Source organism: Calonectris borealis, chromosome Z, assembly GCF_964195595.1.
Source record: "Calonectris borealis chromosome Z, bCalBor7.hap1.2, whole genome shotgun sequence".
Lineage (NCBI taxonomy): Eukaryota > Metazoa > Chordata > Aves > Procellariiformes > Procellariidae > Calonectris > Calonectris borealis.
In genome coordinates this window covers 83035436-83062319 of record NC_134352.1, presented here as the reverse complement: position 1 = coordinate 83062319, position 26884 = coordinate 83035436, and the positions used below count along the sequence as shown (strand labels likewise).

The following is a 26884-nucleotide window of genomic DNA, read 5'->3' as shown; positions in this document are numbered from 1 at the left end:
TAAAGATGAAAGTAGCTCTGTCACTCTGGGTCCTCCAGCAGGTGCTAACAGATGTATATAAAATATTTGTAGGATTTTTGACTTTCCTCATAGAATATGTTTGACAGCTGTGTCTGGCTCTGATCAGAGCTGTTACTGCAAGCTGCCTGCCTCGAATCGGTGGTGGGATATTACCCTGTCCATGAGAAAAAGGAAGAAAGGAGCCAATCTGTATAGCAATAGCAGAAAACCTCTTGTAGGTTGGAGAACAGCGTGAAGGTGTGTGATGGGCAGAAAGGTCAGGAGGTGACCACAGCATCACAATTTCTTCATTAGCACTTCTACATCTCCTGGGTTTGGAAAAGCCAGGGACACCCTTGCATTTTCTTGGATGGGATTCATCCCTATGTATGGAGGCACCTCATCTTAGCAGTCATCCATCAGCCCTGGCAGAGGTGTGGGGTGGGTTGCTGGGGTGTGGATACCTATAGCACACATTTAGGTGAGATGAGCCCCACGTGGGCAGCCCTGTTCAGGTGTATGGGCATGTATGTCACAGGGAAGCAGCTGGACCTGCAGGAAGAGCATGACTTGTAGCTTGGTAGCTGAGCTACTGATGTGAAGGACCTGCCTTTGCATCAAAGTGTTTGTCTGCAAGGTTTTGGCTGATGGTAGGTGAGCTGGGGCCAGCGATCTTCTGTCTGAGCACCTGACTCTGACACCGGGAAACATTCAAGGTCAGGTTGGACGGGGCTCTGAGCAACCTGATCTAGTTGAAGATGTCCCTGCTTATTGCAGGGGGTTGGACTCTATGACCTTTAAAAGTCCCTTCCAACCCAAACCATTCTATGACTATGATTCTGTGACCAGGTACACATTGGTGGGGACAAGTCCACTGGTGGGGCAAGTGCTGCTATATTGTTATTGGTGTAAAGGATCTCTGGATCAGGCCCTGGGAATGGTGAAGTGCCATCAAGACAGACAATACTGATAAGTCAATGCCAGGACGATGAGCTCTGGGCCATCGATGAAGCATTTATTTTTTGACGTGCCACAGTAACGTCACCTGCTCACAAAGTGATTATTTTGGAGAATTCAGGGTTGCAAGGCACCATCACCAAGTCTAGTTCCAGCTTAACCCATGAAATACTTAATCTAGGAAGGCCCCAAGCTGCTGCTGAATCCAGCTGTGGGTTTGTGCCCACTACTGGTTTTGGGGGTCTGTTCGAGAACCTCCCTGCTCTGATGTTGAAAACCTTAAACTTGCTCATGATCACCTTGTTCACGAGCCACCACTGCTTGAATAGTTCTTTAGTTGTTTGTGAAGAGCATCTATTACCCCCCCCCCCCCAAGCCTGCTTCCCTACGTGCAGGTGGCTGCACGCAGCAAGGAAGATGTGAAGACGGTAAACTTTGGGTTTTTGGTGGATGTTGTTGCTGATGACTCAGTGATTACTGGAGCAGGGCAGGTAATGGAGTCAGGAGGTGTCCCCAGCTTGGCTGTGGTCATCGTGGCTGTGCTCCTGCCCTTTTCCTATTAGCTCCTGTCTATATAGAGCCTTTGGGGCAAGGACTTTCCCTCTCGATGTGGTTATCGCAGCGTTCAGCACAGCAGGGACCCAGTCTCAGCTGGGAACTCCCATGTCACTGCAGAGCAAATACGAAATAACAAATAAAAACGATTTTTCCCCCGTTATCTGGGAACAGAGTACGCAGAGGCTTCTCTGGTGCTGATTACATTGCTAATGACTGTCTTAAAAGGTAAAACATTTGCAGCACAGGAAGGTATTTAAGGTATAAAACACGGGTGTGTCTGGGCATCGCTGCCAGGAAATTTCTGCCCGCGTACGTGCGTGGGTGCAGTTGGGCCACGCGGCTTCTCCATCCCCCAGGACAGGAGGGTCAGCGCAGGGATGCTGAGAGACGTTTTGGCAGCCCCTGCCGCGGGCTTTGAGGAGGCTGTGGGCGTGCAGGAGAGGAAATCAATGACCATTGCAGAGCCAATTTGGCAGCCGAGCTTTTGGGCCCTTCTGGGTTTATTGAATTAGATCATTATCTTTTAGCGAGGGAGGCGAAGGTACCTTACAGAATTGGCACGTTTGCTGCAAACGTCCCCAAATTCAACAACAAGCCTTAATTATTGCTGCTCTTCTGGTCTCTGATACGTGGATCTGATAGAGAAATTCCGGCTTGCCCCTTGGAAGTTTAACTCTGTTGAAGTTGGAGGACGTGCATCGGGGTCTGCATATTTACTGTCGTCACATCAATTATGGGTGTGAACTCTGCAAACACTTACTCCTGCTATCTAATGTCAACAGTGGTACTGGCTTCACTGGCAGCCCTGAATTCTCTTAGGGATCATACTGTTTGCATTAAATATTAAATGCACTTGGATTCAGTAGCCTGTGCATAGGTTTAAATAAAAAATTAAAAATGGTGTTCTTTAGTTGTGTAACTTTTAAGTAAACAGAGCTGTAGAAACATCTGTTAGCTTTGATTTTTAATTTACTGCATAATAGCTTACATCATAATAAATGGTGTTGTGTGATTTGGATGTAATTTTGAATTTGTCAGGAAGCTTGCAGCCAAATCACTGAAGTTAATGGTAGTTCTGCAATCAGCTTCACTATGTGTCAAATCAGAGGAGCCATTATTGAATTTTAAAAGGCTGAACTACTGTGTTGTTTGTATTAAATCTTAATGCCATTTTGGATAACGGTAATGTTTTCCCTCGGAGGTATGTATTGAATAGGGTTTCTGTTCCTGAGTATAAAAACCAAACAGGGTTTCAGTGAAATTACTTGAATTCCAATTTTAAAGGGGTTAGATGTATCCAAAAGTAATTTCAAACCTGTCCTAAATGAAAGAATGTATTTCCCCTGGTGGATATAGTGTTATAGTGAGTCCTTTTTATGAATTGGGAGAATTTAATGGTGCACTGTCATGTTGTTAATTAAAAAAAAAAAAAAAATGTACTGACATGGCTGATCTTTAAGGGGGAAAAAAAAAAAGTGTTTACATTTCTCTAGGGGTGGGAAAGGAATGGGAACTGCCCTGTACTTGCTGGATTTGAGACAGTCTCGCTTCCACTGACCACTGCAGGACGTGCTGCCAGAGCATTGTCTTGGACTCCTCAAGGTGAGCTGGGAACCAGTAGATGGGTGTACGTATACTGTTTTTACACCTTCTACACCTGGAGGGGGCGATGTTTTTTTTTTTCTTCTCTCCCAGAGTCTCAATTAAAGAGTCGTGGTGTCCTAGACTGTGCTGGTAGTCTCTTGCCATTTCCAAGTTTGTATTTTAAAATAAATAAATAAAATTTTAAAAAGCTCTTCCCATAAAACACTTCTGGAAATGAAACCGTGCCTTCCTAAGTCAAAATAAGCCTCCTAGTTCAGGCCGGGTGCCTCCCTCTGCTGAATCTGGTGCTTTGCAGTTACCTGCCTGGTCCCTGGAAAGGGAAGGCTACGTCAGCCCAAGGTGCAAACGCTCAACTCTTGTGCTGAGGAAGGGGGTGAGATTGGGTTCCTTTGCTCATGTCTCTAGCCCTGCTTTGCTAAATCAGCCTGGGCAAGTGCTGTAATAAATCCATTATCTCCCCAAGCCCCAAATTACCTGTTCGGAGGGTGGCTGGGCTTTCTGGCTTGACTACTTGCTGTAAGGATTGATTTGTGTTTAGGTTCTCTGATACATCTGGAAGAAAACCAGAGATGCACAGCAAAATGACTAAGCTTGATTGTTGCTATCACTTTTTACGCAGATGATGGCAAGAAAGCCACCTGGCCTGATTCTTCCATTGTTTCCCCAAACACGGTCCAGATGGGGCATCTCTTGGCAGGGCCAACTGACCCAGCCTCCCTGTGCATTTAACGCTGCAAACTAGTCTGGGGATTTAAAATGATTGTAGCTCTTAGTTAAATCAGCATTTCATGGGTATCAACATCTTCTAGAGGAATGTTATTTGAATTTTTATTTGCTCACGATTTCCCATGGCAAATTGCTGGCTGGTAGGTTTTTCTGTTTTTTTTTTTTTTTTTTCCCTCTCTCTAAAATTATTGACTCGCTCTGTGTGAGTCCCAGCAAAGCCTCTCACCTGCAGGAGAGCGCTGGCATCGCCGGTGAGCTGGGAGACTTTTCCCATCTCCCTCGGATGGTGCGTGACAGCAATAGATATAACGGACTCATTTGGATAATTTAGTACTTGCTCAATGTATCTGGTTTCTCTAGTGACACTCTGATGTTCATGCTTGACTTCCCCACCTCTCAGATAATAAATGAAAGAGGCTTCACCTTGTTGGCAGCACTGGCTTTTGGCCCATTATCTTTCCTGACATTGTGTACTTGAGAAATTAAATTACCTACTTTCCTGGCTAGCTCCCTAATGAATGCCATTAATTAATATGTTTTTTCAAAGGAGGAGGTGTTTTTATTCTTAATCCGTGGGAGAATCTCTTTCCTTGGCCCGCCCGTGAGCAGGGTGTCTGCACACGCGGGAGCGGGTCTGTCCCTCGGCAGTTGGCTCTGCTCCGCAATGTCCCGTAGGCTTGTGCATGAGGCTGCATTCCCCAGGGAAATGCCGACTGGGTATGTGGGAAAGTGAGAGATACGCAGTGAAGTAGAGGTGGAAAGTGCTAACTGATTCCCCTTCTTTCGCCCACCTTTTCTTCTGCATAGTCCGCTATGAGCAACCTCTGCTGTAGCAAGGACAGCAGGCAGTTGATGTTTCTGCCCTCTTGACCTTATTGTTTCTCATAGCCAACCTTAAAATCCTCTTTTTGTGCATCTTAAGTTAATGCAGCTACACAGCGCAGTCACCGTTTGCTCTTGGGTCCTCCTCCAGCCTTTAAAAGAGAAGGCAAGTTCAAGTGAAATGATTTGCAGAAGACTTGTCCACCTCAGTGCTCCCTAAACAAGCCCTTTGGCTTGTAACTCGGTTTATAGCACTTTTTCAGGGGAAGATCTAGTCCCAGGAGCAGCCAGGTTAATGAAAAGGATGATTATCTCTGCAGATGATGAGCCAATGTAGCAAAGACGTGCTGCTCATCATGCAGCTAGAAGATGGGTGGAAATGCAGCCTGGTCCTTCGGTAGGAATTTACAGGAAAGTGTGGATCTGACACCCCTCCACCCCTTTTTTCTCTTTAAATCTCCTCTCCCCAGTGGAAGTGGCAACTTTTGGGATGGCTTTTGCTCTTCTGGATAGAGAAAAATGGACTGAACTGGGGATGCAGAAGACCAGGGCTAGGGCAATGGGCGCGGAGTTAGTTGCGTTGTCCATCTGTCCTTGTTGAAGATGGTACTGGAATGAGAAGGGGGAAGCTTGGGGTGTTGGGTACACGGGGCTGGGGTGGTGCCTGGCCTCCGCTGCAGGCAGTAGGTCATCAGGGCGGTATGGGATAACTTGACGTGGGCTCAAATTCCCACCCCTGAGCCTTCCCGGTGCCTTGGCAAGGGAGAAGCTGAGTGAACGTAGGACCTGGTGTTGAAGCTGGTTTCTTGAGCCGTGGAGGCTGGGAGCTGGGCAGGGAGCAAGCAGAGCCGTGCTTGGGCTCCGCAGGGAGAAGCAGCCACGTGGATGCAGGCAGCAGTGACATGTTCTGTGCCACTGGGATGGAAGCAAAGCTCTCGGGTTTGCTTGGATCTGCTCTGATTGAGGTGGGGCTTCAAGCATCCATTGATCCCATTGCCTTCAGTGTTTCTCCGCATGCTTTAAACCTCACCATGCTCAATACCTTGCAAAACTGAACCCTTTTGGTTCTTTACCCCTGCTGCAGTGCCTGCTTTCCTCCTCGTATCCCTGCCGCTTAGTCACTTCTGCTGCTGCCTCTCGTTGTGATCTGTGTTCTTCTTCATCGGGGGGGGGAAAGAACGGTGTCCTTTGAAATACTGAAAGCTGATGTGAGTCACAACCTTTTTAAGAAACGTTGCGTTTTATAGCCTTCTGGCAGAACAGATATGTCAAAAAGTTTTAGGATGCAAGGAGGTAGGTTGATCCCTCCCGGGGGAAACTTAAAATAACTCCTGTACAAGATGATGAAGGAGCCTCATCATCTGTGGGGATGCTTAGTACTTGGTACAGAAGTGGCCGCTGCTCTGAATCCCTCTTCCCACTTTTGGTGGTTGAGCTAATGTATATTATGATCAAAAGGAATAGATGAATTACAGTCTTGGGGCTGAAGCTCTCATTCTCTTGGAATCAGCAAAACTCAAACTGTTAGTCTTTAAGGAAAAAGTCTCTTCAATAGGAAACCACACGCAATACTAGTAATTGTAGCTAATGCCTTAATCAGGGCTGGCTGCACAGCTGGTTTAAACAGAAATAATGTCCTTTAATTTGTTTAACTGATAGTCTAGTCCCTTTTGCATTGGGGTGTATCTATGTACACTTGAAATTCCTGATCTCTGTGGGTCTTATTTTCTTATTGCTTTGCGAAAAGGCAGTTGGAGAAGCAGGTGAAAATGCAATCAGCTCCTTCCCCGTTTTCTGCTGTTGCAAAACTCCCTTGAACAAGAAGTCTTGGATTACCTTCTTCCCAAACCCATGTTGCACAGCTCCTTTGGTGACAGAGATTGACTTCACAGCTTTGAGGCCCCTCTGTTAGTGCAAAAAGCTGCAAATAGAGATTTTGTGAGCTTCTTGTACTTGCTGAGTACACATAGGCTCAGCTTGACTTTCTAAGGACACTTAATCACAGCCATAATCACAGTTCAATCTATTTTTAATTGTTGCTAATTAATTCTTAGCAGCGCTTAAACCTTGTGAATTAAATTGATAAAAAAGAAGAGCACCTCTTTCACCAGCCTTACACACTTGTTCTTGTAAGAGCTCTGTTTTATCCTAGCTGCATTAAGATTGAGATTTCTTCCCAGGCTTGTGGCTTTTAAAACAACTTATGGCTGTGAATAAATCTTAATGGATTACTGCACACGTAACTTGGCAGCTGTGGGTATCTGGAGCAGATCCTACGTGTCTGATAAGCCCTCAAATCAGAGGTACCACAGCCCCAGGGAAAAGTAGACGAGGACATTGCACTCTCCCAGCACCTCCTTATTTCAATCAGAAGCGTCGTCAGGGTAAAAACCTCTGGGAAATGCTTGGGTGTTGGACTTACATTGAGCTCTGTGCTCCTGCAGCCCCTCTTGACACCTGAAGCTGGGTAGGGAATGTTTAATGCTTGCTTGGCTGTGTCCTAGGAAGGTGCAGGTGAGCTCCAGGAGGTGCCAGGGATGCTGGTGGGGTCTGTGCTCTGGTGCCTGCTTGTTCAGGTAATGGGAGAGGCTTCGTTCTGCACTGTGGAAGAGTCACACAAATCCCTATCTTGACGTGGATTTGAGACCTCCAACTTCAATCATCTGTTCTTGAAAGAGCTGGTATATATATATATTTTTTTTTTTTTCCCCAGGCAAATTCTGTTAAGAGCCCTCATGCTTTATTCCTCTTTTCAAGACTTTTTCTTGTGGCCTTGGGTAAAGCAGTTTCCCCAGTCCTGAGTTTGAGATGGCTACAGGAGCTGCTGTTTTGAGGCTTTTGAGGGCTCAGGATCTATACGCGTGTCCCTGCTGATGGACGCCTGCAGCTCCTGGGGACCAGGGACTGCTGCTCATCTCCTTGCGGGACACTTACCATCTGATAGCATTTGCTAGGGAAATATTTCTCTTGGCTAAACCCCATTTTACCAGCAGAGGCCGTCATGCCCATATGCTTGAAGGCAGCGAGCTCCCACTGAAGCCCATAAACATATTAAAACCTTTCCAGCCTGTCTTTGAGATGGATTGGACTCTGTACCCCAGTATCCCCAACCGCCTCACGCTGAGCTGTTGGGCTGATGGGATTGCAATGCAAATGCGGATTTTGTTATTTGAGTTAAAGAACAGAAAAAAAAAGTAATGAGTAGTCAACTGGGGCTGAAAGAAAAAGCAAAGCTCTTAGTAGGCACCGTGAGGTCTGATTAAATCTGTAATGACTGGTGCCGCAACACCGGCAAGCGGCTCCCCCAGCACCTCCTCTGCCCAGCCTGCTGTAATCTTGTGCGTTACTCACGTACATGGGAGAGAAATGAAATGGCTCCATTAAAGGAATCCTTTGATATTTGTTCCTGTGGCATTAAATACATTTGTTTTCTGAAGGAGATGGACTGTGTGTATATACGTTATAAGTATATGGCGTGCTGGGCTGCAGGGAGTATTTTCAAGAAACTATCCAGAGATGGGGGTAGATCCTGCCCTACTGCCAAGGAGATGCATTAAAAAAAAAAATATGAAATCCTGCAGTACTAAAGCTGAGGCAGTGGCTGCCAACCCTGCCTGCCCTGCTCTGCCCCGGGGGCTTCAAAGCCCCCTGAAGCTCTGCTACCTGTGGTAATTCAGCTGGAGTTCAAGGATGCCCTTTTTTTCTGGATTATACCCCAACCTGAACCCAGGAGCAGTAGGGGAGGTAGACTCAAACAGCTGGTTCATAAAACATCTGGAAAACTGCTTTGCCTATATCTGACTTATGTTTTGCCGTCTGTCCTTCACAACTGGTTTCTTTACCCTCATCTCCATGGGGTGTGTCGGTCACCAAAAGAGCACCCAAATACAGACCATGCATGCAGACACCAACTTTTTCTTTAAATTGCCCCCAGACTGTACAACGAGGATGATGTCTCTAAGCATAAATGCAGAGCAGCATATGTTGAAAAATAACCTCTCCTGAAACAAGAGGCTTCACTGCATCTGCCTTGGGAAGGAGACTAGAACAAATGTTCCTTTGGGATATGTCAGCTGTGTTGCATTGTACAGGACATCTGGATTTTATGATAATAAGTGCAAAATAGGAAAGACACAGAAGGGAATGAACTAAAGAAAAGGTGTGTTCATGCCTTACCTAATATCTACCTAATAATTAATAATAATAATCCCATCACCTAATAATGGAATAATTCCAGGTCAAGCATTGTACAGCTTTTAGCAGCCCGGGAAAAAAAGGTTACAGGTGAGTTAGAACCTCAAAGAGCCACATTCTGACCTCTTGTACTCCACCAAATCTCTTATAATTCAAGAAGTCACCTGGGGCTCACGGCGCTCTGGTGGGTTCTGGCCCGAGTCTTTTTGGGAGGGAGGATTTGGGGGAATCTCCTGCTGAATGCATGGAAAGAATATAAACCCATATAAATACTGTTGACAGTTTTAACTAATGGTTCTCACCAATAGCTTGGTTGCTTTCCCGGTAGTTCTTTATGCACCAATAAACCCCATTGTTCTTCTCCCAGCTGTTATTCACAAAAAGAACAAAAGGAAGCTGGAGCGTTCTCGACACATTTCTTTTTAATTAAAACAACAGACGAAGGAAGTGTACGGAGCGAAGTTTGAATGAGACGTGGTAAATATCTCTTCTCCCCCATCATTTTAGCCCATTTGATAGGAGTGATTTTTTTTTTTTTTTTTTTTTTGTGGCTTATACCCGAGGTCCTGCTCCGCTGCACCAGGAGAAAGCAAAATGCAAGGCTAGAGGTAGCTCGGAAGGGTGATTCTCACTGGGGCAACTACCAGTATCCCACTGGTGCCTTTAGTGCCTCGGATGTTTCTTCCTGACACGTGGCTCATTAACTGGGGTATCTCTGCAAGTGTAGCTGGGACCGGTGCATGGCCTCAGCCCTGGCTGGGGCTGCATCAGCCTGAGATGTGCCCTGAGCATCCTAAAACTGAATCTCCCAGTGCAGGGGGGGAAAAGACATTTCTTTACCCCGACAGCTCTGCTGTCAAAGGCAGGTCACTTACTACAGAGGTGGGGGTAAGCAGATATTAGGAAAACTCTTTTAGGGGTAGAAGGGATCAATCTTGCACCTGGATGACTTGTCCTGAGTGGTTGTAATGCTGCCTTTTGGCCTTAGATGTTGATGCTGTCAGCGTTTTGCTGCACAGAGCTGGAGCCGTTCGGAGGAGCAGCACTCGGGGACTCGGTGTGATGAAGTGTTTACCTTGCGAAAGCAGAACGAAGCTATGAGCTTTGCTTTTCTGAGACATCCCATGATTTTCCTTTTTCTGAAGGCGTGCTTTTGTTCTGTTCCATGGGATTTTTTTTTTTTTTTTTTTTTTTTGGGTGGAAAGAGCTGGCTTTTCTGCTGCCAAAAACCTAAATCCAACTCCCAGCTTTAAGCTGAAATGTTTGTGCCTGCGATTTCTGCTGTGGGCTGATGGCTGTCCCAGAGAGGGGAAAGGTAACAGTTATGAATACACTGCGCTGCAAAGCATCTGTCTGGGGAAATGTGCTGCTTCATCGAATATCTCTGCAGGATCCCCGAGTTCCTCGGGACTGGCAGCATCCGTGTGCCCGGTCGGTGCCTTCGGAGCAGCGTGCCCTTGGTGCCTGCTGAGCCAACCGTCCCGTGCTCGCTCCCAGAAGTGCCATGCAGAGATGTACTATGTGCCTTTCTGCCGCTTTCCAGAAAATAAAGACCTGAAAGTAAACAGGGGATTTCAGGCACGGAGCAGGTCCTGTGGTGCTGATATCCCAGGAGTTTGGCGAGTGAGAGCTGTATCATAAAGAAGGACAGTGATTTTTTTTTTTTTTTTTGAAATGATTTGAAAATCTTGGAAAAGCAGTTCTTGTGTTTCATCCCAAATCTGTGCTTTGACCTACTTGGAAGCTGTCCCTGAATAATTCACTTTATGATGCTTAATTGAAAGATTTCCATTCAGCATCAGAGGCCATAAAAAATACAGTGCTTTTTTTTTTTAATTATTATTCACATTAAATTGTTGGAGACTGGTGCCAAACACCTGCTAAGGAGGGTGAGACAGACCCCCACCAACCCTGGTGCTCCCCATCTGCTCCTGCCCAGGGTAATACTGCTGCCACCCTGCTTGGGCTGTGCATCCTGCCATCAAAACATCTGTTCCTCGTGTTCCTGATAACCCACCGCCGATGCCATCCCTCCCTTCCAGGCTGCCTCCTGGAAACCCCCAGATTTATCTAGGAAGAGTTTTAAATGATGTGTATTAAAGACTTAACATGGCCAAACCCTTTGACTTACCAATACTTACGGTATCATTCACTTGGGCAGCATACCATCGAGTAAATAGCACTTAATTTATCATTTGAGGAAGCTGTGGGTTGAGTTATCCCACAAGGCAGGGCGGGTGGTAGCAGGAGGCTCTGTATCATCATCCTACAGCCCTGCCATAAATTCAGCTCTCGCTTCTTCCATTAGTGTGATTTAGTGCCAGGCTGACTGTCCTGCTTGGTTTACGTACATTTGAGCTACACCAGAGAAGTTCAGGGTGGTTTTCCATATCACAATTTTTAATTAAACTTCATTTTCTGTGACAAAACCCATAACAGCACTTTTGAATAGGAAGAAATAAATTTTTTTTTTTTTTTTTTTAGAACGAGAGGAAATGGCCTCAAGTTGCGCCAACGGAGGTTTAGATTGGACATTAGGAGAAATTTCTTTACTGAAAGAGTGGTCAGGCCTTGGAACAGGCTGCCCAGGGCAGTGGTTGAGTCACCATCCCTGGAGGTATTTAAAAGACGTGTAGATGAGGTGCTTAGGGACATGGTTTAGTGGGCATGGTGGTGTTGGGTTGATGGTTGGACTCGATGATCTTAGAGGTCTTTTCCAACCTTAATGATTCTATGATTCTTTTCTCTTCCTCTTCACAGTCAGGCTTTAAATCATCTGCTCCTGACTGCAGCTGAGATTGACCTGGTCTCATGGTGTTTGTCCTTCCCTTACCTGCCACGAGAGCCTGCCAGAGCCTCTGCATGCCAACCCAGGCTGAACGGTTGGGGCTGTACACTTACACCGTTGTGGGGCTTGGACCACGGCTACAGTGGTGGCTTAGGTGGGAAGAGAGATATTGAAGGACCCTCAGTCCCTTCCTATCTCCAGCTGGCATATCTGCCTCTGGGCACGGGATTGAAACCGCTGTTGCACGTACTAGATGTTAGGTGAGCCCCATGCTGGTATCCCTGGGCACAAGCTGGGTGCTGGGCATGCTTCATGCTGTGGTGTCCTTCCAACCGTGATGTTACATCATTTATTTTTCCCATCCTCCACCTATCTCACCTCAATATTTGTCCATAAGAGCTGTCAGATGGGTATATTTGTGTTTGTTTTCAGTTATTAATCTAAGTTTTATTTTTCTTTGGTTGGCCAAGGTGGGCTGTTGTAAGGGCACCTTGTGTAAACCGCATACAGTGTCTTCTTCTGATTGTAGTATTTATTTATTGAGCATTGATTTTTCATTTGCTTGGAGGTGCAGCAGAGTAACTGGGGGACGGAGGAGCTGGATGTGGGAGTGTGTTGCTGATGCTACAGAGGTCTCCAGACAGAGATCCTGGAGGTGTTTGTTTTTTCTGGTCATTGGCCTGGCTGGTCAAAAAAAAAAAAATTCCATGTAAAGTTGAGACCTTTGTTATCAGTAAGGTGATCCTGACACCATGAATAATGGAGAGGAAATGCAGACCAGTGCGATATGGTTGCTTGGTGGGTCTCCTTTTTCACCTGCCCATCTGTCTTATAACCACATGACTGGATAGCACTAAGTAATTTTTCATGAGGTTTCTGAAGCTGCTACATGTTATGAGGCAGAGAAATGCCTCTGTTTTATCCTGTCCTGAACTGACTTGTGAAGGACAAGAAGTGACTTGACCATGTGCCCTCATCTGACTGATTTTTCAGGGAGCTACAACCTTGATTGGCACCTCTTGATACTGTAGACCCAGATTGTCAACTGACCCTGAGCGGGAGCTGAGGCAGCTCTGAAAAAAAGAGAAAGTTCTCAGCACAGACCAATGAATAAATAATAATAACGAAAAGGAGAAAACCCAAAGACCAGGAGAGACAAAAGAGAGAGGAAGGTGCCTTAGTCAAGGAGGTGAAGGAAGGCAGGAGGAGTCAGAAGGAGGTTGGCTGTTGGCACCTGTGGGCTGAGAAGGACAAGGGACTCCAGGACATACCTACGCTGAGCTGGGGAGGAGGAAGGACACTGCGAAACGAGGGCAGCCCAGCCCTAGGCAGGGAGAGGAGAACTAAAGGACTTTGGCAATTGGTAAAGGAGCCAGGGCGGGTGGCAGAAATCAGGTTAAGGCAATCACAGAACATCGTTAAAAGTGTAGGGGTGAAAAAAAATGACATGAAAGAAAAGACCAAAAAGAACAAAGTAGAAGAGGAGGAGGAAGAGGAAGAGGAGGTAGTGGAAGAGGTAGTTGAGGAGATAATTGAGGAAAATGGCGAAGATGAAAGCCAGGAGAAAAAAAGCAAAAAGAAATCAAAGTCCGAGGACTCAGAGAATGATGGGGAAGTGAAGAAAAAGAAAAAGAAAAAAACCAAGCGAAGAGAGTATAGCAGTGAGGATGAGGATGACTATGAGCACAGAAAGAAAAAGAAGAAAAAAGGCAAAAAAGGCAAAGAAAAGAAGAAGAAGAAAGGTGACAAGTCCAAGAAAGGAAAGACGGATGAGAATTTTTTGGAGATGTACGAACAGGAGCTTCGGGACTATCATTCGGACTCCTCCAATGCGACAGAAGATGAGTACAACAAAAAAAAAGGTCAGATCCATCGTTTCTCATCTCCCCTCTTGAGCAGGCAGTTACGCTGTTGGCCCTGCAGATGCCCATCTCGGGACCCTTCCTTGGGGGGGGCAGGCACTTGTCTTTCCTGTGTGGGGAATATATCTAATTAAATAAGGATTTTTACTATGTGAGGTGGCACTGACAGATTGTGTCTGTATTAGCTTTTCCGTTTATGAAGTCACTTTGCCCTGTGCATGGTACTGCTGTAACTACATTTTCCTAATTAATATTTGCATTGTGGTGCCATTCAGAAGCTGCAATCATCAGATGTGGACAGGCTGGAAAGGGTCCAGAGAAGGGCCACAAAGATGATCAAAGGACTGGGAAGCCTGCCATATGAGGAAAGGCTGAGAGAACAGGATTTGTTCAGCCTTGAGAAAAGAAGGCTTAGGGGAGACCTTGTCACCATGTTCCAATGTTTAAAGGGTGGCTACAAAGGAGATGGAGACTCCCTTTTTACAAGGAGTCACATGGAAAAGACGAGGGGTACTCCTGGGGAGATTCCAATTGGACATAAGAGGAAAATTTTTCACAATGAGAACAATCAGTCGTTGGAATAATCTCCCCAGGGAAGTGGTGGATTCCCCAACATTGGACACTTTTAAGATTCGGCTGGACAGGGTGCTGGGCCATCTTGTCTAGACCGTGCTTTTGCTAAGAAAGGTTGACCAGATGATCCTTGAGGTCCCTTCCAACCTGGAATTCTATGATAACTCCCCTTGTATAAGCAGGATACATAGCAAAGATGCATAGTCCTGCTCAAGCACATGCAGCAGGAGCCTGCCGGTGATTTCAGCAATCCGATGAGCAGGCAGGACCGCTTAGGATTGATGTAGAAGCAGGAGGTCCAGCACACCGTCCCTCTGGTTGTTGTAAGTAACCAAATAGGCTGGGGAAATATTGCTGGTCATCTCTAAACCTTAATACTGTGTTGGTACAATAAATAGTCCACCCGTTTTATATGCACAGGGTACTTCAGTTCAGTGCATGGTGAGCTGTGCAGTGGCTTAAGGTTTTAGATGATGCACTCAGTTTCATTAGAAGACCATGGTCTGGAGAAGGATTGCAGCCATCAGCCTGGCAACATCTAGACAACTTGTGGAAAAAGATTGTACTTTAGCATTTTATCTGCTGGGTGGCAGCTAGTAACCCCATCCCCAGCAAACCTGCAGCGCTGTAGCAGAGAAGTGAGGAGACTGCAAGGCGAGCAGCAAAGACCCATGGTGTAGCTCCATGATTAAAAGAAAAAAGCCCTTGATATGTAGGAGGATGCTCCCAAGCACAGCGAGGTTATCTCCTTATCGGAGAGGTGGACAGCAAGGAGGTAACGGACTGCTGAGGGGTGACACTGGCCACCCATTACCTGTGCAACTGGATCTTGGCATGACCGGGGCAAGACACTTAACCTCTCAGCACTGTGGTTTCCCCATCAGTTAATTAGAGTAATAACACGTCTCGTATGTGGCAATTTGGAGAACCGAGTGTGCCTAAGGAATCTTGTAAAGCATCTTAGGCTTGCGGTGTGGTTATAGGTTAACTATAACTGATGACTTCTGTGATGGTCCCGTATGGCTGTACGGGAAAAGAAAAATGATCCAACTGCTCCGATGCAGGAGAAGCAAGGCCCTCCCATATACATTGTATTTAGGCCATGCACATAACCTCCTTCATTTGCAATGGCTCTTTAGGGGGAGAGAGGTTGTCTCCCCCCATACCACAATTGTTTTTATAGTAGAGGAATAATAATGGTTTCACTTTTCAAAGAGAGAAGTTCCAGCAAATGTTCGTAATAATCTCTATGCGGTCTTCTGCTTCGTTTCTCAACAGTTTCTGCAGGGAAGGTAATAGCTTGTGGTTGAAATATTGGGGAATGAATTAAGCAGGGACTTGGTTCTTATAGTCCCTATCAGAAATTTAAAAACTTGGTCCAAAACTTGCAACACTTACTGTCCTGACAGCCCCAGGAGCTCCAAGAAACTTGTCACGTGGCCAAAAGCCCCAAGGGTGAACCACTGGCTGCTCCCTTGGATCGTGGACTCTCCTTCTTGAGCTGTGTCTCAGTATTTTGCACCTTCAATTTCCAGATATTTATGGAAGCAAGTGCAGACGTATGTGAGGGAAGAAACGGAGGGCAAGGGAGAGGAGAAGGACGTTGGGTAGGACATATGCAATTAATGAGGTTTTCCACCAGTGAAAACCTGCTACTGGCCATTTGGTACCAAAAAGCAAAAGCTCAGGAGCAAACTCTAACTGCTCTTTGCTTGAGTTTCAGCTATTCCCTCTGCCGTGCACTGTGCTGCTGCTTTTCCTATTTCAATTCAAAACAGCAGATTTTTTTGTGTGACTTAATCGGAGACCACTGCTGCTTTTCTTCCAAAGGACCATTGAGTGAAGTGGCTGTTGTTGGTCGCTTTTGAGAAATGTGTGACCTCTGCAAAAAGCCTCCCAGAAGCTTTGGGGAAGTCAGCTGCCTTTGGTACTGGTGAATATTCGGTAAAGAGATATTTCAGTCCACAAGCTGTGATTCCTTTTGCTATAAAAATAAAAGAAAGACGTTGTAAAAGTTTTATAAGCAGGGAGTCGATGGTGCCTGTGTCATCTGATGTCTTCTTTATCTTATTGTATTTGCAAACAGGAGAAGTGATCCCCCCCATCACATTCAATCGATGACTGAAGAACAAGGTAAATTCAGCTCCTGGGGACAGGAAAACAAAAGATATCAAGTGGCTGGGTGATAGCGTATCTGAGAAAATTATAGCAGAGATAGCAGGCACTTTTAACTAAATTGCAGCTGTTGTCCATTCCTGTGATCTTGGTGATAATGAGATTAGTTATTTATTAATAAGTATTTGCAAAGTTACTTGTACAGTACAGTACAGAAGGCTCTGAGAAGACCTTATTGGGGCCTTTCAATACTTAAATGGGGCTTATAAGAAAGATGGAGAGAGACTTTTTACGAAGGCCTGTAGCGACGTGGCAAGGGGCAATGGTTTTAAACTGAAAGACAGTAGGTTTAGATTGGACATAAGGAAGAAATGTTTTATGATGAGGGTGGTGAAACACTGGAACAGGTTGCCCAGAGAAGCTGTGGATGCCCCATCCCTGGAAGTGTTCAGGGTCAGGTTGGACGGGGCAACCTGATCTAGTGAGAGATGTCTCTGACCATGGCAGAGGGGTTGGACTAGATGATCTTTAAAGGTCCCTTCCAACCCAAACCATTCTATGATCCTGAATTGCCAATAATAGTGCAAACAGGGCACACTCTGTAATGTAAACTTAATCTGTGGAATCAGTAGATTTAAAGTCCAGTAGGTATCCAGAGACTGTTCATATAGCACCCTGGCTGCCTAAACCATCATTAAAGCTTCTATAGGTACTTGAGGTTCAGAGTGGATGTCCGAGACCTGAAATAAACCCTTTGCAGGAACTCCATCTCTTTCTTTCTCCTTATCTTTCTCTTGATACCTTGAATCTTGTCTGTGACAGGGAAGAGAGAGACTGGCACGGTTATTTATCCTCCTGCTCAGGTTTGGGGTCAGAGAACCATGAAGGAAGGGACCAAGTGACACTATCTCTTTTCTGGATCACTTCTGCCAAAGCCACGGATATCTCTGGGTTGGTAGGAAGAAAGAAAAAGTTTCCTTCTCCAAACTTGCATTTATGTCATTAACTGAGTCTTCCCTCTGGCTGAGCTGGTAGCTGCTGGCTTGGTGACTCCAGCCTGGAGACATCCACGGGCTGTGACAGATGGTGGAAAGGTCCCTCCTGTACTATGTCACAGTAAAGTGCTGCTGACTCAGGAGATCTTGGGACTTCCCTCTTTGCATAGCTATAGCTTACCAAGAGGCATATCTTCCTCTTTTCAGAGGAAAACAATCTTTTTTGGGTCCTATTGATGATAAAATCCTCTTTTTAAAATGTTCTCCCCTCTTTTTTTCCTGCTGAGTTTCAGATCTGGATGTTAAGAAGTGGGTATCTTTCCTTTAAAGAGAACCAAATCTTCTAGTGGATTTTCCTTGTCTCTTGGAAGTTTTACTGTAGCATATAGTCAGACCTGCCGCACCATGCTCACTTGGTCACCATCTCCAGGGCCAAGGTTTCCAGGACTGTTTCACAGAGGACGAAGGATAAGGCACTTCCATACCTGCGATCTCTTAAATGGCAGGTCTGCGTGACAGTAAATGCCTAGGAAAGCTTAGGTGACTCGTGGTGATAAAGTCACCATAGAGGTCCATGGGAAACGTACACTCCCATGCAAGGGAGCAAAACTTGGATTAGCTCCCAGGAGATGCAGTGCTTGGAGGCTGCAGTCGTCTCTTCCAGGGACAGATGCTGAGCACTTTGTATGAAACACTGCTGGGTCATCCATATTGCGCAAAGGGTGAAGCTGGACTTCAGCGATCTTGGCAGTGCCGGTAATAATTATAAAAGGAAGAAAGCTACTCAAGAAATCCATGGTTTTATTAACCCATTGTCTCAAATGGTGATGGGAGGAGGGAAATGGCCGCTGTTGATCTGTAAATAGATGCGCGGCACCCGTTTTATTGCGTTACATTTATCACATCATGTTCCTTTCACAACCGCAGCAAAGGGTTACCCAGAAAAAGCATTCAGGACACGCCCAGTTTATTGCTAAATTCTGTTTAATGTACTTTAGCAGCGGAATGGAGGAGGAGAGCAAGTACCGTGTGGTCGCCAGCTCTCTCCCTGCGCTAAATACAGAACTGGAGAGACGTATCACATACTTTTATGATAGATGATCATCAGTTGCAAAATCACCTCATCTGCGCCCTGCACCCACTGATCTTCCCGAACCGAGGCTTTGATTAATATTCCAGATGGGAAGGAACAAGGACTCCTCTTTGGAAGACAGATATTTTTTCTCCTTACTGCTAAAATGAGCTTTGGTTTTAAGCATAAAACATTCAAAGAAGAGTTCTGTACCAGCGGCAATTTTATGTCTTGTGATCCAGTGGGACATGCGAAGCATGCTACTGAGAGAAGGTGGTGCTGCACCTGCCTTGGAGATGTGATGGATCACACTTGGTTGCATCTCAGCATTTTCCATAGTTACAAATTGCCACATGAAATATGAATTTTGAAAAGTTTAGATCACTTTTAGAGTTTGTTAGATGAGTGTATCCGGCAACTATCAGCTTGTGTGACAGAACAAGCCAACACTTAAACTAACTGTGATCTTAAAGTGTTGATTAAGTTGCAGGAGCACTTGCTAATATTTTTATGTAGGCACCAAGAAATCTTTGGCCTGGCTATCCGACACCCCTGGCTACACACCTGTGTAGTCCCACTGAAGAGTTAAAGTTGCCTGGAGGTGTCACGCTGAAATGGGGCCTTACAGATTGGAAATGAGCGATTGAAATGCTGCGGATGGGGCTTTGCAAGGAGTCACAGTGGCTCTTCGTCTTTGACCTCCGTGGTCGGCCGTTGACCCGCAGCAGGGCTGCTGTTAGTCGCTGGTATGGAAAATCAGGATCGTAAAGAAGATGAGTGCAAATAAACCTTTCAGAGCAAGCCCTCGCTGGTATCTGAAGGTTTAGGCCCTTGAAGATTTCTCCTTTCGTTTGCAGATGTGCTCAGCAAGCGCAGAGCTTATGTGTTATGTGGGGGGAGTGAGCCCTTGTGCACCCCCCACCGCTCCCTCTCCCCGGGCAGGACCCAGCAGCCTCAAACATATGCAGAAGCCGTCCTTGTTACGCACACACGATCCTTTCGGGATGGCTCAGCCCAGCTGGCAGCACCAAAAACAGCATCGAGGAACAGCTGTAGGCGCCAGGCTGCCAAACGCAGGGCGCAGCTGATGTGCCGGCTGATGCCTGCAAAACCCACGCGCGTGAGGGCCGCGGTTTTCCAGCATCGCTGCTCTCCTCACACCCAAAATAGTTAAATCTGAACAGAATGACAAGTTCAGTTTTATATCCTTAATTGTCTGTGGCTACTTTTTAGACTGAGCGTTTGGGTTTTGGACTTTAAAAGAAAATATCTGAGAGTTCCTGAGGAGAAACGGAACAAGATTTCCCTGAGAAGCAGATGTTTAATGCAGGTTAATCTATTCGATTCTAGATGTGTTGCCCCCAACCCATGTGTCCCATCAGCCTGGATTTCATGATCTGTAACATCTGAGGTGGAGGGCAAGTTGTCCTTTCTGAGGAAGGTGACCTTTAGAGGATGCAGGACTAGAACTCGACCACTTTGGAATAATTCAAGAAGATTTGGGGTTTTTTTTCTTTTTCTTTTCCTCTTTTTTTTTTTTAAAAACCCTTAAGAAACTAAGTGAGATTCCTGTGTTTTTAGAAAATCCAAGATTTGCCTGGGTAGTTTTTTCATTCTCTGGTTGCAGAAAGAAAACTGAGGAGCTGCTTTTGCTCACAGGTACGGCAGGTTTCTCCGCTGGTGCATCAAATTCCCATTTTTCAGGACTGCATTGGTATTTTAAGGATCATGAGTTTTGTTCCCATTTATACTGTGCTAAATATACATCTTCCAGGCTCTCCATGAAGCTTATCATCATGTCCCTGGGTATCTCGACAAGTATCTAATACTGGTCCATCAAAACAGCAGAATTGCCTCCATCTGGATGGAAAGCCTGGGCAGAAAATCGTACTGAGCTTTAAGGGACAGAGAAGGAACCAGGGCAGACCAGTTTTTTATTCCAGCTTAGGTCAATTCCCACAGCCTCAGGTGAGGTGGTTTATCCATCCAGGATAAACCTGGATGCCCCAGGAAAGCAAAAACTTGCAGTAGGGTTGGTGTCAAGAACCTCTGACTGCTGCTGGGATGCTATGATTTACTGGGGGTTTCTGTTGAGGATGCAACCAGGACGTTAGATGTTACTTCCAGATGACCTCACAACATACTTTTTGTCTGTTTAAGGCCTCTTCTTGCTGCTACAATAAATATTTGTTTATTCTCAGTGCCTTGGGGGTGCAGATATTTCCCCAGGCATTGTCAGAGGGGTTTTTCTTCTGCCTTTGGTTTTTCTTTCTTGCTGGACACAGTTGTGCAACACAATGTCACAAACACCTGAGTGGCAACACTTAAAAACCACCTGAAAGTGATAATTGTGGCTTTTGTTGATGGATTTATATGCATTGCAAGACTCGCTGGACACATATCACAAAGTAGTTGTTCATATTGCTGTAATCAGATGTGGCTGGTTAGAAACTCTCGGTCTTTTTGGCACTTCACCCCCTGATGTTCAGATCTGCTGTATTTTTCCACATCAGTTTGGTGTCTTCCATTTTATAGACGTCTGTGTCATAGTGGTTTCTCTATCAGACTTGCTCGATGAGCTGCAACTGTTAATCAGGAGATATTTGCAAAGAAGGAAGAGGTAGGAGGTGGGAAGGTCATAGTTTGTTTCTGTTCATATTTGTTGGTGGGGTTTTTTTAAAATCTTTTCTAAGGTGTTAGTTGGATAGTAGTAGCTGTCTGTCGTGAATGATTAAGTCATGGAGTTATAATTAATTCACGATGACATCTAACAACGTGTGTGTAAATATAGGTAAAACACATAACTTGTACTTATAACAAGCTTCTGACAAGTATCGGTCCCTGCTTATGCCACGCATCAACCTGAAATGCAGCTGGAAATCGGGTCTGGAAAAAGGTGCTGGTTCCTCAGCCGAGAGCTGCCGAGGGCGCAGCGTCACCCTCCGGCTTGCAGACGGTGTGCCCGCCGTGGGGCGACTGTCCCTGCTCGCAGCATCATCTGGTCCTCACCTGCCGGTGGCTTTGCCAGCTGTTGGCTCGGTGGCTTTGCCAGCTGTTGAACACGACCCTGCCGGATTCACTGCCTTGAGCCGAGCGGTTTGGAAACACGTTGTTGTCGGTGTGTTTTTCTCTGCAAAAACTCAGCCGTTCCCCAGAAACAAACTGGGAGAAACGCCCTGCTCATGTCAGGGAACATCCAGCATCCAACACCTGCAATGCCTCCAGACCAAGGACGCTGGGGGTTCAGCAAAAACAATGATCGTTGGTGACATTGCTCTTCCCGCTACCTGGGTATTGGGAGTCAGAGCTGGCAGCACGGAGAGCATCTTTCCTTGGTCTTGGTTGTCCTGCTGCCTGGACAACTAGAAGGAAGGGGCTCTTATTTGAATCTGGTCTTGGGATGACATGACAGACAGCAGGGAATTACTTGCGGTTGCATTCTGCAGACACATTGCTCTACCGCAGACTTTGCTTGCTCAATGTTGCAAATAAAATATACCTCATATTTTACCCAGGCTGCATTTTACACTTCCCATTGGACAGTGACGACTGATGTTGTCGTCCACAGTTGTGATTCAGAGACACCCGGTGTCCTGGCAGGCCCTCCCTGTCTCCAAAAGATAATGAAAGAAATGGAACAGGTTTTTCTCGAAAATGTTTCTCTCTCCTGAGGCACAGTGTTTTCCTCCAGCACAATTTAAACTCGAATAACAAAGATGTCGATTGCTAAGCTAATTCTACTTTGCTGTTTTTTCTGATGGTGCTAAGGCAAAAGTACTTTTAAGTGATAGCTGGAGCACCAGATGAATCGAGTTTGGCTTCCTACGGTGCATGAGAATGAAATGTTGATTTTGCAATAGCTGATGAAGTAAACCAAACTCTAAACCACAACTACTCTGCCTGTGGGAACAGACGGGACAGTATTCAGCTTTGGATTTATATTTTAAGAGATACATGATGTTTCAGAGCTCAAGATAATGCTATCTGTGTGTACTAGTGGTAAGTTTGCAGCAAACTTCCCTAATTCGTGTTGGTGAAGTGTGTCAAAATGCAAGATCCTATTAGTTCTGAAATTCTTTATATAATCTATGAATAACAAAACATATAACAGTGTGCAGACAGTCCAAATATTCGTGGAAAAAATCCCTCTCTTTTGCTTTGAATAATTAATTTGGCATCCATGCCGGACTCAAAAGCTGCTTTCGCTAAAGCATATAAAAGGCAAGCAATCTCTCGTAGTGTGTGAGGCCCAAATCTGTTCACAGTCTCGCCAATATGACTCCAAAGTCATTGTGCTCAAATCAATGGCGTTAGTCAGGATTTGCCCCAGAGTGAATGAGAGAAGAATTTGACTCATTTTGTGTATGACAAAAGATTATTTCTCCAACTGTGGCTTGATAAAAACAAACAAGCGCTGATTTCAAAGGCCCATCTTCACGGTGGGTAAAGGATGGTCCTGATAAAACTATAACCGTAGTATTTAATGAGTGTGTTCATTTGCATAGAGCATTATTTTGGCAGACATAACCTGTAACAGCACAGACCCTTAAAAACTTCCAAGTATTTTGCATAAATGTCAAGGTACTCTTCAGGTGCTCCAAGACAAACATACGCTGAAGTGCTTCGGTAGGAGCCAGAGTGATTGGTGCTTTGCATGAATCAACATTAAGTGAATATTGAGAATAATCAGTGAATTCCCAACTGGAAATACGGTGAAGTGCAAACAACCATTACCTCTGCTGAGGTAAATGCATCCTGCTAAATGGATGCATCTGAAGGTAGCTCTGATAGCCCCAGCTTCAAAGCAGTTTGTGTTGGTTTGGGTTTATATTCAAGATGAAGACAGCATCTTGCCGCTTTCTTCCGCTGCTTTGGTGTAGGAGGGTTTAGTTCTTGCTCACCTTGTGCATGCAGCCCGGAGGTATGGGTTTGTGGATCTCTGAGGAAGCAGGCGGTGATGAGGAAGGTGAGGTTTGTGATAGATCAGCTCAGAGAAGAGTAAAAGGCAGAGATGCTGGAGGGTGGCGGTGCATCGCAGGCTGCTTCCACGACACCGGTGCTTCTGTGCACGCTGGGATGTTTCATGTCTGCAGCCACTTTGGAGCTTTCACGCCCTCTTTTTCCCTGCCCATGCTCACAGCATGGCTCGGCTCTTGTTTCTCCTTTCTCTCCTCCTTACCCAAACTCTTTGATGACTCCTTGCTAGCTTTGCTGTCTTATTCCACCTGTTTAATCGTTCTTATGGCATAACCCTTAGTTTTTTTCTACCAAGGGCCACTCTTGCTAGAAAACAGTTAGGCGCTGTCATGAGGTCCAGCTCAGTTCTCCATACTCACCGTATAAGAACATGACCTGAAGGGATCTGCAGTCACTGCCCTAGTTGGTGCTAAGCAGTCCCATGTTGCTGGAGTCAGAAAAAAATGAATTTATCAGCCAAAGCACTCTTCTGATCTGAAGATATTCCTTCCTTGTGGAGCTAAAGGAATTTTGCACGCTCTTAGCTAGAGGATCTCAGTCTTCGCCTGTCAGTCTTTACAGATTTACAATAATTTTAGCAACCATTTTGAAGCAAGTGTTTCTCTACTCTGGCCATTGAATGGATGGGTTAATAGCATCAGCTCTTTCTGCCAGACAGGGAAATGGATATAAGTTCTTTCAGCGACGCTGCAATGTAACCTGTTACTGATTTTATGCTGCCTGTATCTTGCGCTTGAAATGACCATTTCAGCTTATTTTCAGCAAAGAAACTAGTGTCTATTATTTCCTTCATTGAGCTTGCATACGCCCATGAAAAGCAGTAATGGGTTTGCAGTCCATAGCAAATCAGTTCTGTTTAGCTTGCTGAAACTTTCCCGGGTTTCCGAAGTCTTCATGCCGGATAGCTGAACAGTGGAGTCAGCTGGGGCTTCAAGTGAACGGAATTCCACTTGATTGAGATAATATTTGGAACAAAAGAGTCTGTATCAGTGGCTGTATTAAAAGCTTTGTATTGACTCTGCCTAGCCCATTGGGAGAGAAGCAAGATGTGGAGGCTGGCCTGAAAGTCAAGCATTCCCATACTAACACTGTAGATTACTGTAACTTGGCCATGTTCTGGGCACTCAGAATAGATTTACCTTGACCTTGGGGGTGAGATTGTTTACCAATTAAAAGCACCTAAATATAGGTGTCTTCCTGCGAGCAGTGTCCCATGCAGCAGGACAATGTTCAAACTGGGATCCAGTACTCTCCCTTTTGCTTTTGCAACGTCTCTTTGGGGCTCCTCTACCCATGGTGCGTGATGAACTCAGCCAACACTGGTAGGAAAAGCGCTAAGGAGTAGCACAGATGGGCAGGAGCATCTTAACACTGGCTTAATGCCCTGACCGAGCAGCAGCTTGGGTGAAGAGGCATGGACATTTGGGGCACCCTGTCCATGTTTGAAGGGAGGCAGAAGACCAACGTCAATATTTGACACGGGGACATGAGAATGTCATGGTTTGCACCTTATGTTTGACCAAGAAGGAAATAGGAGTATGGCGGGTGCAAAGCTATCTATCCATGGAGAGGCTAAGAGATCTGTGCCAAAGTACATCTCGATGTGTAAGACCAGCAGGAATACATATAAGGAGTTGTTTATCAGATCATGGAAGCCAAAAGTTATTGCAAAGCTCTGAAGAAAGTTCATGTTTCAAGTCCTGCTGACCAAGATGGGGAAAACTAGAAACTCTTGAGGTGTGCAGCTGGTAAACTATTTCAGTGTCTCCTTAGGACTGGTCTCTCAGCTGACTCTGTGGAGGAGATGTCAGTGGGGTTGAACCAGCCCTCCCAAACTCCACTATGAGAGCAGATCTCTTTGAGGAGCTTAAAGGTTCCCCACTATAACTCTCAATGATGTCAGACAGCTAAAAGCGAAGCCGCTACATACTGACATCCCATAAATCACTAAGGGAAGAGGGAGACTTTATGGATGCACTTGGAAACTTCAAGGGTAATCATAAAATCCCTGTGGATGCTCTTTTTATTTTCATTCAGTAATTGCTTCCACGGAGGAGGAGTCTAAATAGTAAGATACAGCCAAATCTGGAATGATTATACCAAAACCTCATTCTATCCTGAAAAACTTTGCTATAATTTGTCTTTAGCTGTTGGACCGAGCAACAGCCCTGAAAGAAATCTTGAACTGACTATGTGCATCAGTGTCAAAGGATGGGAAAATAGCAATCTTTGTATTTCATTACTTTGCAAAGAAATATTGCAGATTTGTTGTAGGTTGGTTGTTCTTTTTTTTTTTTTTACCCTTCCATTTGACAATATAAACTAGATGGATTATCTTTTTTTTTTTTAACTTTGCCTGATAATAAGCATATATTCCACGTGAAACTGATGCAGGTGGAAGATAAGAAAAGCGAATAAAGAGGTGGCCAAACTTATTTACACACTGCCCCTGTTAAAAATGAATTGGGAGATTCTGGAGAATGGGTAGATATTTTCTGCCAGTGGAGGGGTTTTAAGGGCTGGCATCTTTGCACCATTGAGGCAAATCTTTGGTAAGCATTAAAGCCCATGATCCTGAGAATATTTACAGCAGTGACGGAGGTGAATTCTTAGTAGGCAATTCAGATCTCTTGAGTGGTGGAGAGGGGTTTGAAAAATGGGGACTCAAAATGAGGAGAAGATTGGAAATCCTGTGAGAGCATCCAAAAAGAAAGAAAGGAACTTGGTGGGAAGGGAAGACCTAGCTTACATGATGAAACAGATATGATACTTGTGATATTTAACTTCTGTATTTTCTTAATCTTCCCCTTCACAGATGGGGCACTGAAGTAGCAAAATTGATCTTTCTAGCCCAGATTCCACCTTTGGTTAGAAGTGTGACTTCCATTGAAATCCAATTTCAAGCTTTTCAGCTAATTCGGCTTTATTGTCCCAAATCATAAATGCTTGGGATTTGCTAAGGTTGGACATGTTCTCTGAAAGCCAGAATGTCCAGTTATTCGGGAGCAAACTCCTGGGATGGTTAAGAAATGTCACTAGTCTACAGTTCTTCTTGTCTTATATCACGGTGTCGTGGTTTAACCTGGCAGGCAGCCAAACCCCTCCCAGCGGGACGGGGAGAGGATCGGAAGGGTAAGAGTGAGAAAAAGTCATGGGTTGAGATAAAGACAGTTTAATAGAACAGAAAAGGGAGAATAATAATAATAATGATAGAATATACAAAATGAGTGATGCACAGTGCAATTGCTCACCACTCGCGCTGACCGATAACCAAGTAGCGATTGCTACTTCCTGGAACACGCCTACCATTCATATACTGAGCATGATGTCACATGGTATGGAATACCCCATTGGCCAGCTGGGCCAGCTGTCCCGGCTATGCTCCCTCCTGATGCTTGTTTTGTTTTGTGTGGTGGTTTTTTTTTTTTTTTTAAGCTGAATGTCCTTGACTAGCAGGGTACTTAGCAACAACTGAAAACATCAGTGTGTTATCAACATTCTTCTCATACTAAATCCAAAACACAGCACCAGGAAGAAATTTAACTCTATCCCAGCCGAAACCAGGACACGCGGACACTGTTCCCAGCGAAGGGGCCTGGGGTACAAAATGCTGCCCCCACAGCACTGTATACTTTTCTGC

At 45.3% G+C, this 26884-nt stretch overlaps 1 protein-coding gene across 1 annotated transcript in view; it reads left to right on the top strand.

The window, feature by feature from the left end:
- Positions 1–13436: 13436 nt before the first annotated feature.
- Positions 13437–26884, top strand: part of LOC142075841 (lipoxygenase homology domain-containing protein 1-like) — a 56282-nt gene continuing 42834 nt past the window's right edge. Inside the window, exon 1 of the mRNA XM_075137824.1 lies at positions 13437–13512. Within this exon, the coding sequence (XP_074993925.1) occupies positions 13437–13512 (76 nt within the window). The remainder of the gene's footprint in view (positions 13513–26884) is intronic.